This window comes from Narcine bancroftii, chromosome 4, assembly GCF_036971445.1.
Source record: "Narcine bancroftii isolate sNarBan1 chromosome 4, sNarBan1.hap1, whole genome shotgun sequence".
In the NCBI taxonomy this organism is placed as follows: Eukaryota; Metazoa; Chordata; class Chondrichthyes; order Torpediniformes; family Narcinidae; genus Narcine; species Narcine bancroftii.
The window spans coordinates 75,445,119-75,468,681 of record NC_091472.1 but is presented as its reverse complement, the minus strand read 5'-3'; the positions used below and the strand labels follow the sequence as shown (position 1 = coordinate 75,468,681).

The following is a 23,563-nucleotide window of genomic DNA, read 5'->3' as shown; positions in this document are numbered from 1 at the left end:
ATTCCTTTCCTACTATACCCTAATATCACAAGGAAATTGTTATGTAAATTAAACTAACCTAAAGAACCAAAATTCTATAGGATCACAGACCCTTAAAGGAACCAAATATAAATCCAAAGTAACATAAAGTAAAATGAAAAAGATATGAAACAAGAACATGTCATCTGTGCCACAACCCACTTCATTTATCTCAATCGTTCCACTATTAGTATAGATTTTAACCTTTCTTTTATTTGGAAGGGGTGTAGCTATATCTGGGTACCTATATGTTGCAGATAAGGCTGCCATACCCCAACCGATGCGTTATATTTCCTCTTTAAATTGTGCGTGATTTTCTCCAGGAGAATATAACTCTGCATTTCCGTATTCCATCGTGTAATGTTTAGTTGGGAGTCGGACTTCCACGTGACCACTATACTGCTAAGGCAACCTTCATAAACTGAATTTGGTACTTTGACAGTTTAAAACTCATATCCGTAATGTTTCCCAGAAGGTACAATTCTGGACCCTGTGGAAAATCCAACTTGGTAATTTTTTCCATAATGTCCCCAGGTCTTCCCAGAAGGATCTTTCCTTTGAATACAGCCAGGTTGAATGGATAAAGGTTCCAATCGCCATGTCACACCTAAACCACATTTCCAAAATTTCTGGTTTGGATTTATGTAATTTTTGTGGTGTGAGGTACATTTGATGCAAGAAATTATATTGCATCAACCTGTACCTGACATTAATAACCACTGTTATGCTGTTCTGACAGAGATCTGACCAGCACCGCTTGTGGATTGTTGTGCCCAAGTCTGTCACCCAACTTTCCTTTGCCTTATGTAAGCCTGGCTTCGGACCTTCACTTTGGAATAGGAAATACATCATAGAAATAAACTTGCCGCGTATTCCCCCTTCAAATTAGAATCTCTATGTCACTACACACGGGCAGGGCCATAGATGGTCCCAAATTATCCCTTAATAAAGATCTTAACTAAAGATAGTGGAAGAAGGTTTTATTTGACAAATCATACTTATTCCTCAGCTGTTCAAATGACATGAGTTGCCCTTTTTCATAACAATCCTTGATGCATCTGATTCCCTTCTGGCACCAGATGTCCAGGATTTTATTATCCAGAATCATAAGTATTAATCTGTTCTGAGGCAAGGGTTTTTAGCTCGATACATTGATTTTTTTTTTTGTCATGTCTGAATTACATGTTTTAATATGGGGTTATTCGTTTCCCTTAATATCAATTTAGTGTACCACTTATATATTAACTCTCCTGGTATCTTTTCTCCTACCATGTATAGTCCAATTTGTGCCCAGGAGAGGGTACCACCTTCCTTGTAGGGAGAATTGATAAACCTCGACTGGGCCGCCCAATAGTATTTTTTGAAGTCTGGTAATTTTAGATCTCCCAATTCATAACCCCAAGTTGATTTTTCCATGGAGACTCTAGCCACCTTACCGTTCCACAAGAACTTTCTGACACATCTGTTGAGTGCCTTAAAGAAGCCTTGGGGCAATGGGATGGGTAAGAACTGAAATAGATATTGCAGTCTTGGCATCACATTCATTTTAACACAATTAACTCTGCCCACCAAAGTTATGGGCAGGATTTTCCATCTATCTAAATCCTCCTCAATCTTTTGGAGCAAAGGGAGATAATTGATATATAATTAAATAAATTTATATAATTAATTTTTGTTTATATAAATGCTCAAATTCTTATCTACTTTTATCCCCAAATATTTAATACCCTGTTGTGGCCATTTAAACTGGCTCCCTTGTTGGTACTGTCTGTAATCCCTTTTGTCAAGAGCACGATTTCACTTTTATCCAAATTTATGTTATACCCAGAGATCTTGCCATAATATTCCAGTGTGGTCCTCCGCTTGGCCAACGAGCCCTTCCGGTCGATCAAATATACTAGCACATCATCTGCAAATAAATTGATTTTGTACTCCTCCTGGCCCACCTTGAACCCTTTTATTTCTGGATACCATTGGATAGCTTCTGCCAGTGGTTCAATAGCTAATATAAACAATGCTGGGGACAGTGGACAACCTTGCCTACTGGATCTACCCAGCGGAACACTAGAGACACTTGCCCATTTGTTATAATTTTAGCTTGTGATTTATGGTGGAGCGTTTTTACCCAATTAATAAATGATTGTTCCAGTTCAAATTTCACCAGTATTTTGAACAGAAAATCCCATTCCAGTCTGTCAAAGGCCTTCTCTGCATCCAAATCCACAGCTCCACCCCCAACTGTGCCAGATGCATTATATTGAGTAATCTACATATGTTTTCTGCTGATTGCTTCTTTTATAAAAAATCTATCTTGATTTGGATTTTTCAACTTCGGCAAATATTGCCAATGCTTTTGGTATAATTTTATAATCCATCTTCAATAATGAAATAGCCCTATAGGAGGAGGGATTCAGTGGATCCTTATCCTTTTTTGGGATCACCATATAATTGCCGTTGAGAAAGACTCCGGAAGAGTATGTGTCTCCGCCGCCTGATCCACCACCCTCATAAGAAGGGGCATTAAGAGATCTTTGAACTCTTTGTAAAATTTGATGGGGAACCCATCCTCCCCTGGTGATTTGTTGGTCTATAATGAGCCCTGTGCTTTCTCGATCTCCTCTCTGATCCAAATTTAGGAATTCCAACGTAAGCAAGAAATCACCTATTTTAATGGAATCCCGCGCTGATTGTGATTTATACAAATCTGTATAAAATTTTCTAAATGTTTTGTTTATTTCCTTTGGTTTATGTGAAATCTTGCATTCCCCCATTTGAATTGCATTTGTTACGAGCCCAGAGGACCCCCAAAACCCAGCAGCAATAGATATTCACCAAGACAAATGGTTTCTTAAACAAAAGTTGCTTTTAATGATCTTTAAACATGAAAATAGAATCAAACTTTACCTTATCACTATTAACTTAACTGACCTAACTTAACCCCCTTCTAATTCTAAGTGCACGTGTATGTAATGTGTCTGTAAGTTCAGAAAAGTTATTTGATTCATAGTCTAATTTCACTTCTCACTCCTCCATGTTTACTGGTTGCAGGCAATTCTAATGCTGTGCACAGAATTTAACATTTATGAGGTTCATCAGGCTTTGGTGTTAGAAAGGTAAATGCCTCAGGAAGGTTCTTGTCTGTTTTCAAAGAGAGATTTGTTATCTGCTGGACACCCACAACTGATTCCTTTTAATCAGCCACTTCAGTGTCTTGCTGAAGAAACTTGCCCCTTCAGGGTTTTCTAGATGATAACCTCTTTCTTTCAGGTCACCACAGAGTTCCTTTTTGTTTCAATTATTTCAAGTAAAACATTACGCAGCTAGTCCTCTACTCTTGCATGAACCACAAGAGCTTTGACCAGGCTGAACAAAGAACTCGCAACCTGTCTTCCAAATGTTTTTTTTTCCACAAGCTTGCCAGCTTATCCTGTTCCTGTCCCAGCTGCTTCTGCTGACTATAAAATTTTAGAACTGCATTTTTCTTCCACTCCCTTTCAGAGCAAAAGCCTGTTTTACTCTCTCTGCTTTCAAAACCACATGACCCTCTTAGAACAGCAAGTTCCACTCCAGACAGCCTGCAGCTTCAACGAGTTCTTTAGTCTGTTGCCTTTTTGTAAATGACAATCCATTAGAAAGACTCTTGGGCATTCTCCAAAGCTTTTGCAAAGGCTCTTGGCATTGGCCTGTCAAGCATGAGCAGAGCTCCAATATTTTAAATAAGATCTGTTTTAAAGTGACCTACATTAAAAAAAACCCTGCCCCAATTTATCTCCAAAAAATCATATCTATATACAATACAAACACAACATAAACTGTCACACATTGATTGTTCTTGAGACCTCTTACGCCGTTATCTGCCAGGACAAGACTTTATGGGCCCTTTCCCTCTGCTTGTAATACTTTTGTCTAGATTTTAAGATCAAATTTTCTGTCTTGTATATTTGCATTGTATTATATTTGAGGTTTTTATTCATAAGTTCCTATTTTTTTTCCGAACTCTATCTTTGATGATCTTTTTCCATTTGGGCTATTTCCTGTTCCAAGTTGTTAATACCTTTAGTACCTTTAGTATATCTAAAGGTAGTATATACCTTTAGTATATCTAATTATCAGGCCCCTTAAATAAGCCTTTAATGTGTCCCATATTAGGAAACTATTGGTATTAGGAGGGATAGTTCATCTCACAAAACAAATCTATCTGAGCTCAAATGAGGTTACAACATTCCTGTTTTCTCTCTGTCTGATGCTTTCATGTCCACCTTAAATTAGGATGGCAAGAACCGTATGCACAGGGTAATACAGAGTAACAACTTGTAGACTGCTGAGTTTCTCCAGGACTTCTGTATATTGCACTACAATCACAGTTTCCCATTTAACAACAATTTGTAATGTTCAGGTATAACCTCACTGCACATGTTTTCTCTGGATCAGTAAAGGTAAGCATCCTTTGAGCCTTTTCACCATCTCATCAACCTTAAGCAACTTTTCCCTTTTGGCTTCATGGCACCATTGGGCAAAATTGACATGAACTTGAAAACATGGACCTCCAGAGGTAGCTTTGCTCTGTCTGCACCAATATCAGGGATTTCCCAGTGGCAACTCACTTCAGCTCTACACCCCATTCCTGTGCCAAAATGTCTCTCCATGGTCTCGTGCTCTGCCGGACTGTGACTGCCAGCAAATTGGAGGAACAACACCTGGTATTCCCTCGAGGCATCTTCCATTCCAGGCGGCATTAACGTCTAATACTCCAGTTTCTGTTGTGCTCCCTCACCCCTATTTCTCCCCTTCCCCATCCTCTACCTCTATTTTTATTTTCTTTCTTATCTGTCTCCTTTACTCCAGCTCTGCATTCTCAAAGCCGCCACACTCCCCTGTTGAATTCTCACCTTTCTTCTCCTGTCCTCCCTTCTATGTCCATTTATGGCCTGTTGCTTGTTGGCCTGTGCTCCTCTCACTGCCCTTTCTTCCCTCCTCCTCCAGCTGTTTTGTTCAGGTGCCTGCTTTTGTCTCATACCTTGAAGAAGGGCTCAGGCCAGACTCATTGGTAAAATATCTCTTTTTACTTCCTCTGATGCTGCAAGTTCTGCTGAGTTCCAGCATTTTTGTTTTCACTACAATCACAGCATCTTTAGACTTTCATGTTTCACTCCAGATTCAAGGGTAATTTTTTTTTCTTCTGTTATTGTAGTCTTAAATGGTCATCTCATTCAAAGAAAATATGTCCAAGCACTGTTTTAACTGTACTTTTATCAATATCCTGCACTTTGTCTTTGCAACGCAATACCTTGTATGCTTTGACTTATTTCAACATGATATCCAACACTTTTGTTTTATTATTGCATTACTTCCTGTACTTGAGTACAAGCTGACTTGTCTAGAAGTACGCAAAACAGCTCTTCATTGTATCTTGATACAAATAGCAATAAATATTTCAATACAAATTTAAAAAACATTTCTTTAAAGACATTAGTTGAAAATTGAATTGCATAATTTTCAAATTGAATGCAAAATTCTCTCACATTATAGTCATTTTTCCATAGAAGTCTCTTTTAAAATTAAATTAGCAGTTAACATCTTTGCATTGCAGGAAATGGGATCTGAAATAGCTTTTTTCGAAGCTAGTCTTCAACATATTCAGAAGTGTCTTGTTTGCATTCCACAAGTGAATGGAACATAGACAAATAAAATTATTAAGGTAGTTAGGAAAGTTGTTTCCACTAGCAGGTGAAATGAGTACTTGAGGACATAGCCTCAAGATTTTGAAGAGTGGATTTAGGACAGAGTTGAGAATAAACTGCTTTTCTCATAGAGTAGTGAATCTTTGGAATTGTCTGCCGAAGGAAGCAGAAGAGGCTGCTTCATGAAATATATTTAAATCATAGATAGTCGAGGAATTGAGAATACTGGGGAAAAGGCCGAGTCCACTGCCAGATCAACCATAATTTTATTAAAGTGTTGAATAGGTTTGACAGAGCAGATGCCTACTCCTGCTCCTGTTTCTTTGTTTTGATTTGGGTGGAGTTTGTGCATTCTCCTTGAGTCTGTGCGGGTTTTCCCTGAGTACTCTGGTTTCCTCCCACGCTCCAAAACATATGAGGTTATTAGTTAATTTGGGTGTAATTGGGTGGCATGGGTATAAATGGCTGGAATTGGCTTCTCCTGTGCTGTAAATAACAATTTAAAAAAATAAATTGCTATTTGTTTGTTTTGTCCAGTGTGTATTAAGGTTCCCTGAATATTGTCCTTGGGATTTTTTTAAAAAACTTGATCCAAATTGATTTGACGCGATGTGTCATGCCAAAATAATTTCTTACTGCTGCACAGGTCTCATCCTTGGACATTCATATCTTGTCACAATATCAAAGCTATTGACATGCTGTGGTAATGGAGATGCATTCTCAATGGCCTTTGGACATTTGGACATAGCAACAATGATTTTGTTCATCAGAAAAATATATTTATAAATATATGACATTCATTTCCATGTTAATAATGTTTAATTTCACATACAAAGTATATTAAGTATGAAAAATATCTCATGAATATTGCTGTCTGGCAAACCAGAAATATGGGAGTCAAATAATTTGAGACATATTCTGTATTTTAGCACAATTCAAGATCTAGATTCACACAACAAACTGACACTTGTATGCAATCTTGAATGTAATTATCTTGGTGGAATACTTTTGGTGAGATGTTTCACCCTAATTTGTATTGAGCAAGCATCATGTGAAACTATTTCAAGAGCAGGAAATTGTTGGCATGTCCTGACCAGCAGCAGACCCTCCATCAAAATCCCCTGAAACCAACAAAGTTCTCATTCGTATCATTAATGGCAAAGTTGCAAAGGCTACAAAGAAGAGTAGATAGTGTCACTCGTTCCCTGCCTTACTCAAAAATTTTAATTTTTTTATTTTTAAAATTTAGACCTACAGCACAGTAACAGGCCATTTTGGCCCATAAATCTGTGCCGCCTACCGTACTGCTTAGGCCATTTACATTAAAAGAGACTACATTTATGCTCTTAGTCATTATCTCCATGTTCTTCCCAAAGTACCTCCCCCTCACAGCCACCCCACGCCCCCATGCACTCCCAATCTCTTACCGCCCGACCTTTGATCTGCTCTCAGGTTCTGCCTCCTCTTGCTCTCCTTACATCACATGACATCCTAGAATCGACTTTCCTATCACTAGAAACCCCAGGCATCCACATGTACGGCCGGCAGGCATGTTTCATTTTATAAGGTGCATAGTCTATAAAGGATCTAAGATACCATCCCTCAAAGCACTGACAAAGACGATTGTTCCCCACCTCTTGCAATTACGTGCTTCATTCCTTTGCGTGTAATTTGATAAAGCCCAAACCAAAAGTAATTCACTTTGATTAATCAGGACTACCGATATCAGGGTCATACTGCAACCATGCAGTGGGACCTCAGCACACACTCAACACTGCTCTCCATTTACTATCTTAGAATAGTACAAATACAAGGAGAGGAAGGTGTTCTTATCTCCTTTCTCTGGAGGGGACATGGTGGTTGTTTTAGAGGTGTGATCCTGGGGGATCAAATTCTGAGGGTCATCACAGGTTTTATGATTTATGTTAACAATTGTGAACTCTGCATTATGATGGTTGTGCCGTCCCAAGGAAAGAGAAGGTAACAACAGAAGGTTCATATTGACGTTTAGTCCATTCCATCTTGCTTTCATGTTGGTGCGCTGATCCGTTTACAGTCCCTCAATTTCACTGCTGTAGGTGTGGTGAGCAGGACTTGGACTGGTCCTTTCCACCTTGGGCACAATTTCTTGCATTCCCAGTACCATATTAGCACATACTCCCTTGGCTGAATGGACTTTTTGCCCAAGAGTTCAGGGGCCATTTTCTGCATTTCCACAATCTGCAAATGCCAGCTGACAGGATATCAATGATCCTCTACGTAATCAATCATCCTCTCACTTAAGGCATGTAGATCAAGAGCAATCTCCACGTTTTTCTCTGCCCCCCTCCCCCATGTGTTGAGCAAAGGACAACTGCATATTAGTCCTGTAGCTGAGTGAGGAGTTACCCTCATTTCAAACAGTGCCAATGGCAAGATTTTGACCTATTTCAATCCCGTTTTCTCAGTCAATTTAGAAAGCTTTATCTATAATGCTCCATTGGCTAGTTCCACTACCCCTGCCACCTGTGGATGATGAACACAGTGAAATTGCTGCCTAATTCCAAAATGTTGGCATATTTCCTCGTTAAACTTAGCTATAAAATGCAACTCATTGTCAGAACTTATAGTAACTGGTAATCCAAATCTAGGGATTAATTCTTGCAGTATTATCCCCATCATTGTTTCTGCTGTTGCGTTTACAGCTTCTATCCATCTGCTGAAAAGATTTATTATCACTAAACAATATTTATAACATTGGACTCTAGGTAACTCGATAAAGTCAATCTGTATGCTCTCAAATGACTTTTGTGGCATGTGCGTTACTCCCTTCGGGCATCGCAGTTGCCTTTCCAGGATTGTTTATTCTGCAGATACGACATTCTGATACCTATTTCAGGGCTTCTTGACAAAAGTTTTGGTGCCACCATGCTTGCTTGGCCATTTTTTTACCATTCCCTCCTTACCTGAATGTGTCAATGAGTTTATATAGATGAGCAGTAACAGTAGGAAGGTATCAGGTACACAAACTTGTCCGAGAAGTGTGAGCCAAAGCACCATTGATGGCACACCCCTGTCGTTTCCATTCAAAAATATTTGCGCAGAGATGTCCCTCTGTATCTGTTTTACCTCCCCCATGTCAGGCTTAGCTGGTCTATTTACCATCTGGTGTGCCTCCCCCAGGGAAATGAGGTGGTGCCATCCTCTAGCGGTGTCCTTTGCTATCTCATCCACAACGGCATTCCCGAGGGAGACGGGATTAGTACCATTAGTAGGGGTGTACATTTAATGACAGCCAGGGACATGGGAAGAGAGATTTTGAATGAAAAATTAATTTTTTTATCAGGGTCCCCAGTCTTGCACCACCCCAAATGTTCAGAGAATACAAGCGCAGGTTAACACAAATAGCTCTCCTTTTTTGGTAGAGGTGTGTGCTCGAAAGGCTTGGAGGTACCTTTAGTGACTGAAAACCCTGACCTCTTCTGGCCAATCTCGCCCACTCTCAGTGGAAAAGCCCTTTCCACATTGACTCTATCTTTCCCCCTTATAATTTTGAATACCTCTATCAAATCACCCTTCAATCTTCTATGCTCCAGGGAAGATTGTCCCAGCCTGCTCAACCTTTCCCTGTAACTCAAACCCTGAAACCCCAGCAACATTCTCGTCAACCTCCTCTGCACTCTCTCTATTCTGTTTATATTCTTCTTGGAATTCAGCGACCAAAACTGCACACAATATTCCAAATTTGGCCTCACCAATGCCTTATACAATTTCAACATAACATCCCAACTCCTGTATTCTATACTCTGATTTATGAAAGCCAACATACTAAGTGCCTTCTTCACCACCCTGTCCACATGTGATCCAACTTTCAGAGAATTATGTACCATGACTCCTAAATCCCTTTGTTCCACTGCTCTCCTCGTCTACCATTTAATGTATGTCCTATTTTGATTTGTCCTACCATAGCACCTCACATTTATCAGTATTAAACTCCATCTGCCATCTTTCAGCCCACTCTTCTAACTGTCCTATATCACCTGTAATCTTCCTCACTGCCCACAACACTGCCAACCTTTGTATCATCTGAAAATTTACTAATCATATATATGACAAACAGCAGTGGACCCAGTACCAATCCCTGAGGCACTCCACTCATCACTGGCTTCTAATTTGACAAACAATTTTCTACCACTATTATCTGACATCTCCCATCCAACCATTGTTGAATCCATTTCACTATTTCATCATTAATACCTAATGCTTTGACCTTCCTTACTAACCTCTTATAGGGAACTTTATCAAAAGCCTTATTAAAGTCCAAATAGACAACATCCACTGCCTTCCCCTCATCAACCTTTTCAATAACCTCCTCGAAAAACTCAATAAGATTTGTTAGACATGATTTAACACGTACAAAACCATGCCGACTACTCTGAATCAATCCCTCCAAATTTTCTGATTTAAAAAATAATTATCACATAAATTCTACGTTAATTTTTTTCTAATGGAATACAAGATCTCAATTCCATATGCCATCTCTGCAAACTCAAATCAGTTTCATTTTTCCAAGTTATTGCTAAACATTTTCTGGCGACTGCAAATGCTAGTCTCAAAAATGCAATTTGAAACCTAGTTAATCTCAATGCTTAACTCAACTTTTTAATATTACCTAACAAAAATACTAATGAATCTAGTGGAAATTTAACTTTAAAAATACCTTCTAAAAGTTCTTTAAATTGAACCCAAAAAGGTTTTACTGTATCACATAGCCAAGTAAGTATAATTGATGTATAAAATTATAATGAACTAATCTATATCTCACATTAACAATTTTAGTCATACTATCTTACATAATTCTTGATTAATTACAATCCCTAAATCTTTTTTCCCACTTTAATCTAGTTTTTTGTAAATCTAACTTCATTTTATTCTGTAATAACGAATACATTTCAGAAACAAATCTTTACGTCCCACCTTCTGTAAGTAAAATTTCAAATTGAGATTGTCTTGGTAACCTTAAAAATTGTCCAAAATTATTCAATGATAAAGCTCTAACTTGATAATAATTTTAAAAAGTATTTGATGGTATTTCATATTTTTCTTTGAAAAGAAATAAAATAACCCGCTTCATAACAATCTTGTACAAGTTTAATCCCCTTTTGATCCCATAATTTCAAAAACTAATTATTAAGTGTAAAAGGAAAAGGCTTATTCTGATATAAAGGTGTCCTATTTGAAATTTTCCCTTGTGTTCCTATTGCTTCATTTATCATATTCCATAATTCCATTAAATGTGTCAAAATAGGCAAATTATATTTACATAATAGAGAGCTCATTGCTGTAACTGAACTGACCTTGTTGGTTTTCGTGCAGTTAGATAACAATGAGCTCTCTGAACCCTTCTCCATTAACAATGGCGTGAAGCAAGGCTGCGTTCTCGCACCAACCCTCTTTTCAATCTTCTTCAGCATGATGCTGAACCAAGCCATGAAAGACCTCAACAATGAAGACGCTGTTTACATCCGGTACCGCACGGATGGCAGTCTCTTCAATCTGAGGCGCCTGCAAGCTCACACCAAGACACAAGAGCAACTTGTCCGTGAACTACTCTTTGCAGACGATGCCGCTTTAGTTGCCCATCCAGAGCCAGCTCTTCAGCGCTTGACGTCCTGTTTTGCGGAAACTGCCAAAATGTTTGGGCTGGAAGTCAGCCTGAAGAAAACTGAGGTCCTCCATCAGCCAGCTCCATAAGATTAGTGAATACAGAGCCGTTGTCATACCCACACTCCTGTTCGGCTCCGAATCATGGGTCCTCTACCGGCATCACCTATGGCTCCTAGAACGCTTCCATCAGCGTTGTCTCCGCTCCATCCTCAACATTCATTGGAGCGATTTCATCCCTAACATCGAAGTACTCGAGATGGGAGAGGCTTACAGCATCGAATCCATGCTGCTGAAGATCCAACTGCGCTGGGTAGGTCACGTCTCCAGAATGGAGGACCACCGCCTTCCCAAGATCGTGTTATATGGCGAGCTCTCCACTGGCCACCGTGACAGAGGTGCACCAAAGAAGAGGTACAAGGACTGCCTAAAGAAATCTCTTGGTGCCTGCCACATTGACCACCGCCAGTGGGCTGCTATCGCCTCAAACAATGCATCTTGGCGCCTCACAGTTCGGCGGGCAGCAACCTCCTTTGAAGAAGACCACAGAGCCCACCTCACTGACAAAAGACAAAGGAGGAAAAACCCAACACCCAACCCCAGCCAACCAATTTTCCGCTGCAACCGTGTCTGCCTGTCCCGCATCGGACTTGTCAGCCATAAACGAGCCTGCAGCTGACGTGGACATTTTACCCCTCCATAAATCTTCGTCCGCGAAGCCAAGCCAAAGAAGATTTACATAATAACTTGGAATTCCATTTATAAATAAACTGTTCCATCTTCTTCTCACCAATTTGAGTTAATTTAATATTTGCCCATACCAATGATTTTCCAAATCAAATATTCTATTAATAAATTTTATTTGTGCTGTTTTATAATAATTTTGAAAATTTAGAAGCTGTAAACCTCCAAATTCATATTTCCAAGTTCCATAAAAACTTATTTACGAAAGAATTCAAACTTTGCACTTCAAGCTCTTTGGTGGATGTCAGCATGTACTCCATTTTTGCACAAATGCATTTGTGCCCTAATGAAGTCTGTTCTATGCATGTTTAGTTATTTAACAATACCCAAGGCTATTTCCTCACATCACTGATGAGTTATATATAACTACACTTCGCTTAATATATTTTTAAGTCATTAACTTGTGAAGGAAACAGTTGGATAGTCATTTCATTTTCAAAATCTGTTAATGACCAGTTATCTTTGGTGTTCAGCTTTTGGATTGATTGTCTGCGTTCTATAGATCCTTTATGCTTAGAATGCTGCAGTGAATCAGAGTAGGAATTTATTGGTATGAAACTTGTTTTGTGGTAGCATTTTAGGTGCAAATATTAAGGCTATAAGTGACATTTAAAAATAAATAAATTAGTGCAAACAGAAGAGAAAAAAGTGAGATAGTGTCTGTGGTTAATTGTTCATTCAGAAATCTGAAGGAAAGGAGTTGTTTTTATGCCACTGGTTGTTCGTCTTCAGGCTCCTTTACCTCTTTCTGATAGTGGCAGTGTGAAGAGGGCATGGTCTGGGTGGTGAGGGTCCTTGAGGATAGAGGCTGCTTTCTTCAGCCCTGACTCTTGTGTATGTTCTCGATGGGATGAAGACATGCCCATGATGGTGCTGGCCAAGTTCACATCCCTCTGTAGTCTTGTCCTGTGCATTGGCACCTCCGTAACGCACAGTGATGCAACCAGTCAGAATGCTTCAAAATAAGTGCATCCTTAACTGACTCTTCAGTATAATGTTGTGGGAGTTCAGATGGACCAGGCTGCAAATTTGCCCTTTGGAATGGATGCGCAGTGAGTGCCATGTCACTGTTTGAAAAAAACCTAGGTGTGCTATTTGGCATCATGTTCTGCACAGATATAGTGGGCTGAGAAGCCTGTCCTGTGCTGTGCCACTTGATATATCCCGGTGAATATGTATCCCTAAAGTGATGACTTTATATCACATAATATACATGTGGGATCTTGTTATAAAATGATATTGTGGCAAATTGTTACATCATTAAATTAATATCTCAGAATTCAGTGATGTAACATGAAGAGGTTGTAAGAGATTTCCTGTATAATTTAAATTCTTTATTGGTGGATATTTGCAATGACAATAACAGCAATTTGAGATGTGTAACATGATGATCCACATTCAGTGACCAGGTTTATGAAAATGAAGATTTCATTTAGAGGAGAATGGCATGTAACAAGGGGCAAGTTAATGCATGGAAAATTACGTACAAGATTTTTCTGCTGCACTTCACACCCTGAGGTATTTGGCACTTTGTGTATGTATAACTTTTTTAAGTTAATGCTTGCCAGATGCATGGGTTTATATTCTGGGAGCTTTTTGAATTTGCTGTTCCCTGTTGTACATTCTGTGTCATTTGGATTGTGAACTTTTATAATGTAATGCATCATTCCCTTTTACTTGGCAGCAATGACACAAAATACTTTATATCTAGTATGCCAATACTTTGGTGTCATAGACTCCATTCATGATCAAAAGAAGCTTCAGGTTTAATTTCCTCCTTTTTTTGAATTTAAATGAAAGCATCAGTCAAGTAGATGAAATCTTTGTGTATCGTTGAGCAAATAATAGAACAGGAGCCAAGGATATTGACAACAATAGTTAGCCGAAGTCAAAGCAGCTGCATGGGCTGGAGAATTGTCCCTGAACATATTTAGGAAATAAAATTCTCTTCATTTTTGATGATTAAATCATTTGTATTCACCATTATTATGTCTTATGAATTTACATCTGAGCTTGGCTAGCCACATAGGTTATTCATTGATGGCGTAGCGGTTAGCGCAACACTGTTACACCGTCAGTGACCTGGGTTCGAATCTGCCACTGTCTGTAAGGAGTTTGTATGTTCTCATGTCTGCGTTGGTTTCCTCCGGGTGCTCTGGGTTCCTCCCACCTTTCAAAATGTGGGGATTTTAGGGTATTTAGGTGCCACAGGCTCATCGGTCTGTTACTGTGCTATGTGTCAAAATTAAAAATAAATTCCAGTGAACGTAGCCTCCTTTAAAATCCTTTCATATTGGTTTTAATTCCTTTGGAAAGTTCATCAGCCAATTAAATAAGGTGATATTTTTGCACATTGTGAAGTTAATATCATGATTTCCTGAATGAAAAATATCCTTAAGAATTTATTGAAACTCCGAAAATGAATGTAGATAAAACACATTTTGGGAAAAGAAATACTGCAGAGAAACTAGCTGGCAAAGTAATTATTCATAAAATACAAACAAGTTCTGTAATAATTTTCACCTCAGGATGCTAAAACATTTTTATTGGCTGAAAATTTTAATGAACAAGATCTTCATCCCAAAATTATGCCAGATTTTGATTCAGACAGAAAAAGTTTGAAACTTGAGGTCAATAATAGAAGTGCTTTGCAATATGTTGCTTTTCCCTTTATTAACTCAGAGTCTGGCCCTTTGCACATACCTCCATCATTGAAGTCCTGCCAAAACTGAGGCCTCAGGAAGAGGGAGTGTATCTGGCTCCAGAGAATCGGAAGGGTCCAGGATGTTGATTAAAGAGCTGCTGAAAATAGATCATTACTACAGGCTGTTGGTATAATGCTTGAATTAAAACAGACTGTTCCATACTGCTATAATCAGTTTCTGTTGACGGGCAATCAAAACTGGACTAATGGGCACAGTTCTCTGAATACTTTGCCTTCCCCTTTTTGGGGAAGAAAAAAACAAATCCAAGATTTACAGAAAAAAACCAAGCTGTTGATTTGTTAACATGTGCCAATTTGTAGACTGGTGGCTTGGGTCAAACATTTTGTGGTTCCCCTCCCATCCCAGTGGACCAAAGTCCAATTTGATGTAATCTCCTGGATATATGTTTATGATAGAGTTGATTAGTCGACTGCGTTGCCTTTGCAAAGAAAATTTCATATGTGAGCAAGAGTTGATGATTTTTGACTTACAAACTGTTAATGGTCCTGATTAGTTCTGAATTCAAGGTTAGGCATATGATCAAATGCTTTGAAGAAACAGCGTGCTTCCACAAAAAAGATGAATCAGTAAAGTCTTGAACTAAATTTTAGATTGAGAGCTAACTCAAGAAATGAAAATGCTATGGAAGCTGGCTAAAACCTGCAGAAGATCGCTCAGCATTGTGAATCTAGGTATCTTTGGACAAGTTCTTTTGAACTGATGGATCTGTGAAGATGCCAAAATGTAAGCCACAATCTGATGAATTTTGTGTGTATGGGAAGATTTCGGCCAGGTGAACCTTCTGTTTGCTGATTTAAAACAGCAGTAAAAGCAACAGTTATGGGATTGCTTTATGTGGAAAGATGTAGGCTGCATCAAGGTGAGACGCAAGGATGATTGGCTTGAACTTCAGCTTGCAGGAATTACTGAGAAAAATTGAACAGGTATAGTAAAAAAATAAACTTTTATCTTGTGAGCCAATGTTTAATTAATTTTCCAAAAATGTATATCAATTTTATAATGGCAATGGTTTCATCATTTGTTTTTCATCGGTTAAGAACAGTTATTGCTACTCATCAGGAAGTTAATGATTGCATCATGGGAGAAAATGGTGTGCATTTGCAAGGACAGTTAGAATGGGTTCTAATGTTATAAAATTATGAACGTGGTCTATCTGCATTTTACTATTATCAGGGTTGTATGTCACCATTGCAGAGACTATTGTCATGAAGTGGAAAGTTCAATGCATGCTTTGTTCTTGAAGTTGGTTAGTTATGATCTTTTACTGGTTCTGCTTTGAAAAGACGCTGTGATTGTAGTTTTAAAAAAACCATAGAAATGCTGGAGGAACCCAGACTGTCTCACAATGTCCATAGGAGGTAAATATGTATTTGCATAAATATATGTTTATCTCCAATGGACGCTGTGAGTTCGGCTGAGTTCCTCTGTGTGTTCTTACTGCATTGTGAAAGAAAATAGTAAATGCATTTGAGTTGGCAGCCAGAGGAAAAGACTTGATCATCTATTGGAGGTATACCAAATGAATGCTTGTGTGGGATTTAATATTGTTTGTTTATTTGTCACAAAATACCTATTATCATGCAAAATATTCTTCTGTGAGCCGATTAAAAACCAATCTCTGACATTCATACAACAATGTAAAGAGCACAATTACCGAGTATAGGATTGCAATGAAAAGAAAGATCAATTAGCACTAAACAAGAGAAGCATGACAGCATTTTTAGAGGGTTTATTCAGGTACCTGATGGCTTTGGGCAAGAAATGATCTTTAAGCCTGTTGGTGCATGTTTTTATGCTCTTAAGCCTTCTCCCCAAAGGGAATAGGGAGAAGACTGTGCCTGGGGTGTGATGAATTTTCAATATATTGACTGCCTTTCCCAGGCAGCAGGAGCTGGAGTCCAGGAAGGGGAGGAAAGTTTGCATTATGTTCTGAGCCACATTCACTTCCTTTATACAGCTCCCAATCTTGAGCAGAGGAGCTCTCATTCCAAGTTATGATACATCCAGCAGGTATGCTATCAATGATGCACCATTCAGAATCAGAATTTATTGTCATGATCAAGTCAAGAAATTTGGTGTTTTGTGGCAGCATCATTGTGAAAACATTCATATACAGGCAGTCCCTAGGTTGAAAACATCCAATTTATGAACAACCTGTAATTATGAATTGACGAGGCAGCCAGAAGGAGGATGACGTCTACTTCCTGTTTGAGTAGAGCTCGCTTTCCATTGGCTAGTTGTCTTGTCGATTGTCAGGTAGCTGGTGATGCGCATCCGCTGTCAGGCTATGCCACAAGCAGCCTGGGCAAAGCAGCAGGTGGGCAAGGGGTTGAGGGAAGAAGCAGTGTGCGCCATCACGAAGCCCCACAAAATGGCCACTGCTCGGTCCTGCAAAGTGGCTGGGACTTGGCCCCACAAAATGGCTGCTGCTCAGCCTTAAAGTGCATTTGTGCTTTAAGGAGGAAAAGAAGCCATGTGTGCCATTGCGACGCCCCATAAAATGACCGCTGCTTGGCCCCGCAAAATGGCCACCACTTGGCCCTGCAAAATGACCGCTGCTCACCTTAAAGTGCAATTAAAAGTATTATTACCTGTATTATTATTATGTACTGCATTATTATGTTTAAGATGTTTTAGTGTATTGGGAAATGTTTTATATAAAATATATATTATATTTAATATATACTAAGATAAACATTTGACTAACTGGGGCTAAATAAGGACTGTATGTACTGGTTCTGACTTAAATACAGTTTCTGGTTAAAGACAGACCTAGGTAACTGAACTTGTATTTAACCCAGGGACTGCCTGTACACCTCCTTACAACAATAAATAAATAAAAAATAGTGTATAAAACAGTAAGGTTCATTGATTATTCAGGAAGCTGATGGCAGTGGGAAAGGAGCTTTCTTTGAGCCCCTGAGTGCTTGTCTTTAGGCTCCTGTACCTTTTCCCCGATGCTGAAAAAGGAGTTGGGACAGAATTTAGCTGTAGAGTTGTGGGAGTTGTGAGAGTAAAGTGGGGGACTTATAAGTGTACACCCTTCAGGAATGCTGGTGTTGTGTTTGATCATGGAGGAGATGTTGTATAACAGGAAGTCAACTACAGAAGGAGATGCTGAGGCCCAGATCCTGAAGTTTGGGAATGAATTTTCTGGGGGACTATGGCATTGAAGGTGGAGCTGTAGACGATGAACAGTAGTCTGTCATGTCTAATAAAGGTGTCCTTGGCATCCAGGTGTTCTAGGAGCAAATGGAGGGCCAAGGAAATGGCATCTGTTTGGCTGGTAAACAAATTGAAGTAGGTCAATGATGGGCTGGAGTTGATATCAACCAATACCGATTTCTCAAAGCACTTTACTCTGCTTATTGCGGAAGCTACTAGTCAGTGGTCATTTCAGCTTTCACTACAAGATCCTCCCTCCTCAGCTTCTGCTTGCATGCAGCGATCATCAGTTCAGCCTGAAGATCTGACTTGCCAAAGTCTAGGCATGGTATAGAAAGGTAGGAATTATTTATGGATTTGCAGCAGTGTTCCAGGATGTTGAGGTTGGAGATGTGCTAGTGGAGTTTAAGCTCTTGAGGGTGGCTTGGTTGAAGACTCTGACATGTACTTTTTTTCGAGGTTGTTGGTGAAGGTGAATAGTTCATCTAGTGCTAGCTTAATGATGTCCTGAGGTCATACATGGACTGCAGTGTCAGTATAAGTGATGTGAATTCTTGCAACCGGTAGTAGGGACAGTATTTCAGGTACTCCAGATCCGGGGTGCAGAAGCTAGCCAGGAGTGCCATGTTCTAGCGCCATGCAATGTTGATGAAAACCAAACAGTGCTGCCTCCTGCCTTTCCTCAAATTTTTGATTGGGCTTTATTAAAAGAAGAATGAGATCTGGCAAACTGTAAGAGCACCAGTTCTGGTTACAACTATTAGTTGACAACTGCTAACAGCGGGGTTGACAATTTATAGGGGTCTGAAAATATTCTGTGACTAATTAGCTATTCACAGTTGACTGGTGAACAGTTTACAGTGTCCAGATTTTACTCCCGAATACTTGTAATTACTACCAAGTGCAATGATCTGAGTCATTTGAGTAAGACAAAATCAGAGTGTGCAAGTCAGTGAGTGTTTCTGATTCACAAAATTCTGTCAATTGACTATAGTCTGGTCATTGCTAATTGTGTATTATTTCCCATACAGTATCTGGAGAAAGTGAACTTTTATTTCCTGAGCTTGAACATACTTCCTCTCCATAGCAATAATTGGGGAAAAATCTGGATCAGATTGTCTAATTACATGAAAAGTGTTGTTAAATTAATGTTCATTTGATGATATTTGCAATAACATTGCACCTGGATGCTTAATATTGAGAGGGAATATTTCCATGGGAGAATGACATTGATACTCTTATCTACATTTATCAAAGTTTGTATTTTTTTGCAAGAACCAAATTGTGGCTTTTAAATTTAATTACACCCAATTAACCTACACCCCCATATGTTTCGATTAGTGGGAGGAAACAAGACCCCTCGGGGAAAACCCACGCAGATACGGAGAGAATGTACAAACTCCTTACAGATAGCGCGGGATTCGAACCCCATCCTGACTGCTGGCAAGGTAAAGGCGTTGTGCTATCTGCGACGCCAACTGTGCTGCCCTGCACCCCCATTATGTCAACCGTGCTGTCCCTGATCAACTCATAGATGCCTGTGTACCAGGAAAAGGTATACTTTTATGTATCAAGAATGCAAAGTTTTCGAACAAAGACTTTGATGGAGGCGTTCAAGATTTTAAAAGGGACAGAGAGAGTCAACGTGGATAGGCTTTTTCAATTAAGAGTGGGGGATATTCAAACCAGAGGCCATGGTTTGAAATTGAAAGGGGAAAATTATAAGGGGAACATGAGGGGAAGTTTTTACACGCAAAGGGTGGTTGGGATGTGGAATGGGCTTCAGGCAGGGGTGGTTGAAGCAGGAATGTTATTTACATTTAAGGAAAGACTGGATAATTACATGGAGGGGAGAGGATTGGAGGGGTATGGACCAGGTGCTGGTCAGTGGGACTTGGAGGGTGGGGATTTGTTCCGGCATGGACTAGTAGGGCCAAACTGGCATGTTCTGCGCTGTATATGGTTATATGGTTAATCACAGCCAAGCTCTGTCTTAATCATTGTCCCATTGCTTCCTTGACTTTAAATCAGTTGCATCTTCAAATTGAAACACTACCACAAATAGAGATTTAGTTCCATTGGGTTTCACACCGACCCTAATTTATATCATGCAGTCTGGCAATTGATACTAAGGCATCATTTAAAAACATTAATTCGAGCTGCTAATTCCATTTCACAAATTTACCATGTTAATGTTATGGACTATCACAGTGAGATGATTAAACTTTCTGTTGGAGATAGTTATTAGCTGCCATGTATAGTGAAAATTTGATTAAGTACTGCTTTATTATTTGGCAGTGAATTGAAACGAATGGTGCTCAAGAATCAGTGAACATTCCCACTTCCAAAACTACTTTGAAGAAATTAATATGGCCCAATATACTATCCAGTAAATTGTGCAATGATATTGTAGGTGAATGACCTACAATTGTCACAATTATTTCTTTCCTAGTAGCAATAACTCCAACCAGTATTTTCCTCATTGACTTCTATTTTACCAGGGCTTCTGAATGTCACATCTGTCTTCATGTCAAGAGCAGATGATCAAACTCAGCCATAGAATTATATTTATGTGTGGATGGGGGCTGCAACGTTGCCTGCAACTAGTCCCAGTGAAAGCCAAGCTGTGGATGAGGAAGTAACTGAATAATGTACTGTATATGAACCACTTGATAGCACACTACCTACATCATTCAATTGATAGTTTAGACCAGGCTGATGAGGCAAAAATTGGCTGGACTGTATTGTCGAGCTCAACTGGATCAGCTTGCTGCAAGTTTGCAGTAGTATAGTGAGGATGTTGTTGGGTCCAGAGTTGATGTATGGTTGGGTGAACTGGATGAGATGGATCATCCATTTGGTTTCTGGTGAAAGTTTCTGTTGGGACATTCATTTTTCTGTGGTGAGCTCCACAAATGAGTATAGTGATACTAATGGAATCATAGCCTCATCTAAGGTGTTGCATTTCCACTTCCATTCATGGCAGGCTGTGACATTGCTACTTTTGAAATTTAACATGCAAGTTGTCCTTCATTGCAGTTTCACCTGTTGAAGCTCACATTTAGGTAGCTTGGAATTGTTTTCCTTTTCCTCTCAACCCATTCACTTTCATTGCTTACTGGAAGTAAGATATCACTCCAGCAGGGGTTTATTTATTGTGTGGTGGTGGGGGGGGGGGAGAGGAAACACTAAATTCTGCAGATGCTGAGATGGTAGTTAAAACACAGAAATACTGAAGGAGCTCAGCCAGTCTTCCAGCGACCAGAAGAGATAAAGATAGATTACTGACGTTTCGGGCCTGAGCCATTCCTCAAGGTAGGAAGAACATGAAACTTCATTCCACTCCTCATGCTGCCATAGACTGATATATCTGACACATTGTTGAGGAGAAGCAGGTACATCTGTCATCTTAGTTGTATTGGGGATGCCCTCTCATGAATATGGTCTGTAGTCAGGATACTTCAGTATTTTTTCCAAGTGGTATTCAGCTTGGAGGTATACTACTTAATTAATTCAATACACAAGCGTGCTGGAGAAAGTCAACAGATAAAGCTGCATCCATAAGAAGAGAAGTGAGTGTGACCAATGTTTTGGTCCTGGGCCCTTCATCAAGTAAAAGGAGGCAGACACTTGAACAAAAAGACATTGAGAGGTGGAGAGGAGGAAAGGGAAGCTGAGGAGCTCAGGCTATCAGATGGAAGAGTAGAGGAGGAAAAAAAGCTAAGAAATAATGGGGAAGAGGGTCAAGTGTAGCTCTCTGATGGAAGATAAGGGTAGAGAGCTGGAAGAGAGGAGGCAGAGGGATGGTGCAGAGAGACATTTGGGGAAGGGCGATAACAGAAATTGGAGTAGTTGATGTTAAAGATGTCTGGTTGGAGAGTGCCAAGATAATTTGCGGGCAGCCTCTGTTTGGCAGTATATCAGATCATGAACAGACATGTTGGCGTGTAGAATTGAAATGATTGACCACTGGAAGTCCTTGCTATTGCAGCAGATGGAGCAAAGTTGCTTCAAACTAATTCCCAGTCAATGTTCAGAGGAGGCTTCATCGGGAGCACTGGATGCAGTAAATGATCCTGCAGATTCACAAGTGAAGTGTTGCTTCATTTGGAAGGAATATTTGGGGCCCTGATTAGTCATGAAAGAGGAAGTGGAGGCACAAGAGCAGCATTTGTTGGTGACTGCTTGTTGGCAGGACTGGAAGGCTTGAGTTATAGGGAGACATTAGATAGTCTGGGCCTTTATTCCCTGGAGAGGAGGAGGCTGAGGAACGATCGAATAGAGGTTTACAAAATCACGAGGGGCATGGATAAAGTGAATCCCCACAATTCTCAAGGTTGATGATTTGAGAACAAGAGAACATAGATTAGAAAATAAGAGATTTTAGAAGGACTAGAGGGAAAATTTCTTAACTCAGAGGGTCATACATATTTGAATTAAGCTGTCTGAGGAAATTTGGGTAGATCTGTGTATAGGAAGGGCTTGGAAGGATTATGGACTAAACGCACAAGCAAATGGGACCAGGTGAAAATGTCATGTTACAGAGTTTTGTGTTGTGTATTGACCTATGTGTGGTGTGGTTTTATGTTAAAAAGTGGCAGTTTGCCTTTGAGAGAGCCGAGGTGAAGGTGGACTGCTGAGAGAGTGGGAAATGGACTGAGCATGTACAGAAAATGATCTAAAATTTCTGGACTTGGACGATAAACCACCACTGGGGGTGCTGTGGAGTGGAAGAAGGCCCAGAGCATGAGTCATTGTCTGGAAGAGAGTTTAGAATGTTGGGATTTCAAGAAGGGATGAACATTCCGAAGGCAGCCAGAAGGATCCGGACCAAGCCATTGTTCCTCTCTCTGCAAACAACACAAGAAAACAACTTCAAATTTTGTGCTCTCTCTCTCTCTCTCTCTCTCAAAGATCTTTTGCTTTAGTTTACCAAACAAACTGAATTTTGTTTATGATCTTTGCTTCGGTTGAGATCGAAGTTTTGCGAGTCTTGTGTGTTTTGTGTCTAAGTTTTTCTGTGGGCTGGTTGGAAATATAACTTAATTAGATATGTTATATTTAGGCTGGGGAATTTATTAGTTTTACACTGTTATAGAAATTTGCATAGTAACCAGTGGGCATTGTTATAAAAGGGGGTGGGGGGGGATTTTGAATTAAAGTTTGAAGGTGAATTTTTGCTAATAAAGTAATTGTTCATCTTTATCCCTGTGTAATATGCCTTCTTTGTGTTGCTGGTTTGATCTTGTAACAGTCAGCATGGACAATGTTCCTGCTCCATGCTGCACAATGATGACAAGAATCTGCAGAAGGTGGTCAGTGAAACAGGTAAGGGGGATGATGTGCAGCTAGAACCAGCGGGGAGAAGGGATCGGAGATCCAGTAGGTTAAATGTATGGTGCTAGACAGATGGATCCAGCTGGGGGTCAGGAATGAAATTGAGTGACGGTGGGCCAGGTTGATAGAAGTGAGAGAACATAGATTGATCAGAAGGAGAGAGAAGGGAACACAGTTACCTGAAAGTGGAACATTCAGTATTGGGTTGAAGACAATCCAGACAGAATCCACTCATATAGGGGCTCATCC

At 39.7% G+C, this 23,563-nt stretch overlaps 1 protein-coding gene across 5 annotated transcripts in view; it reads left to right on the top strand.

Annotated features, from left to right (window-relative positions):
• Positions 1-23,563, top strand: part of LOC138760695 (utrophin-like) — a 632,519-nt gene that overhangs the window by 462,941 nt on the left and 146,015 nt on the right. Inside the window, exon 1 of one of the 5 annotated variants that reach the window (XM_069931645.1) lies at positions 15,670-15,735. The exons of 3 other annotated variants lie outside the window; for them this stretch is intronic. In XM_069931645.1, coding sequence (XP_069787746.1) covers positions 15,685-15,735 — 51 coding nt within the window. In that variant the 5' untranslated portion in view covers positions 15,670-15,684. Of the gene's footprint in view, positions 1-15,669; positions 15,736-23,221; positions 23,306-23,563 lie in introns of those variants that run through there. One more of the 5 variants, XM_069931643.1, reaches the window with a different exon arrangement.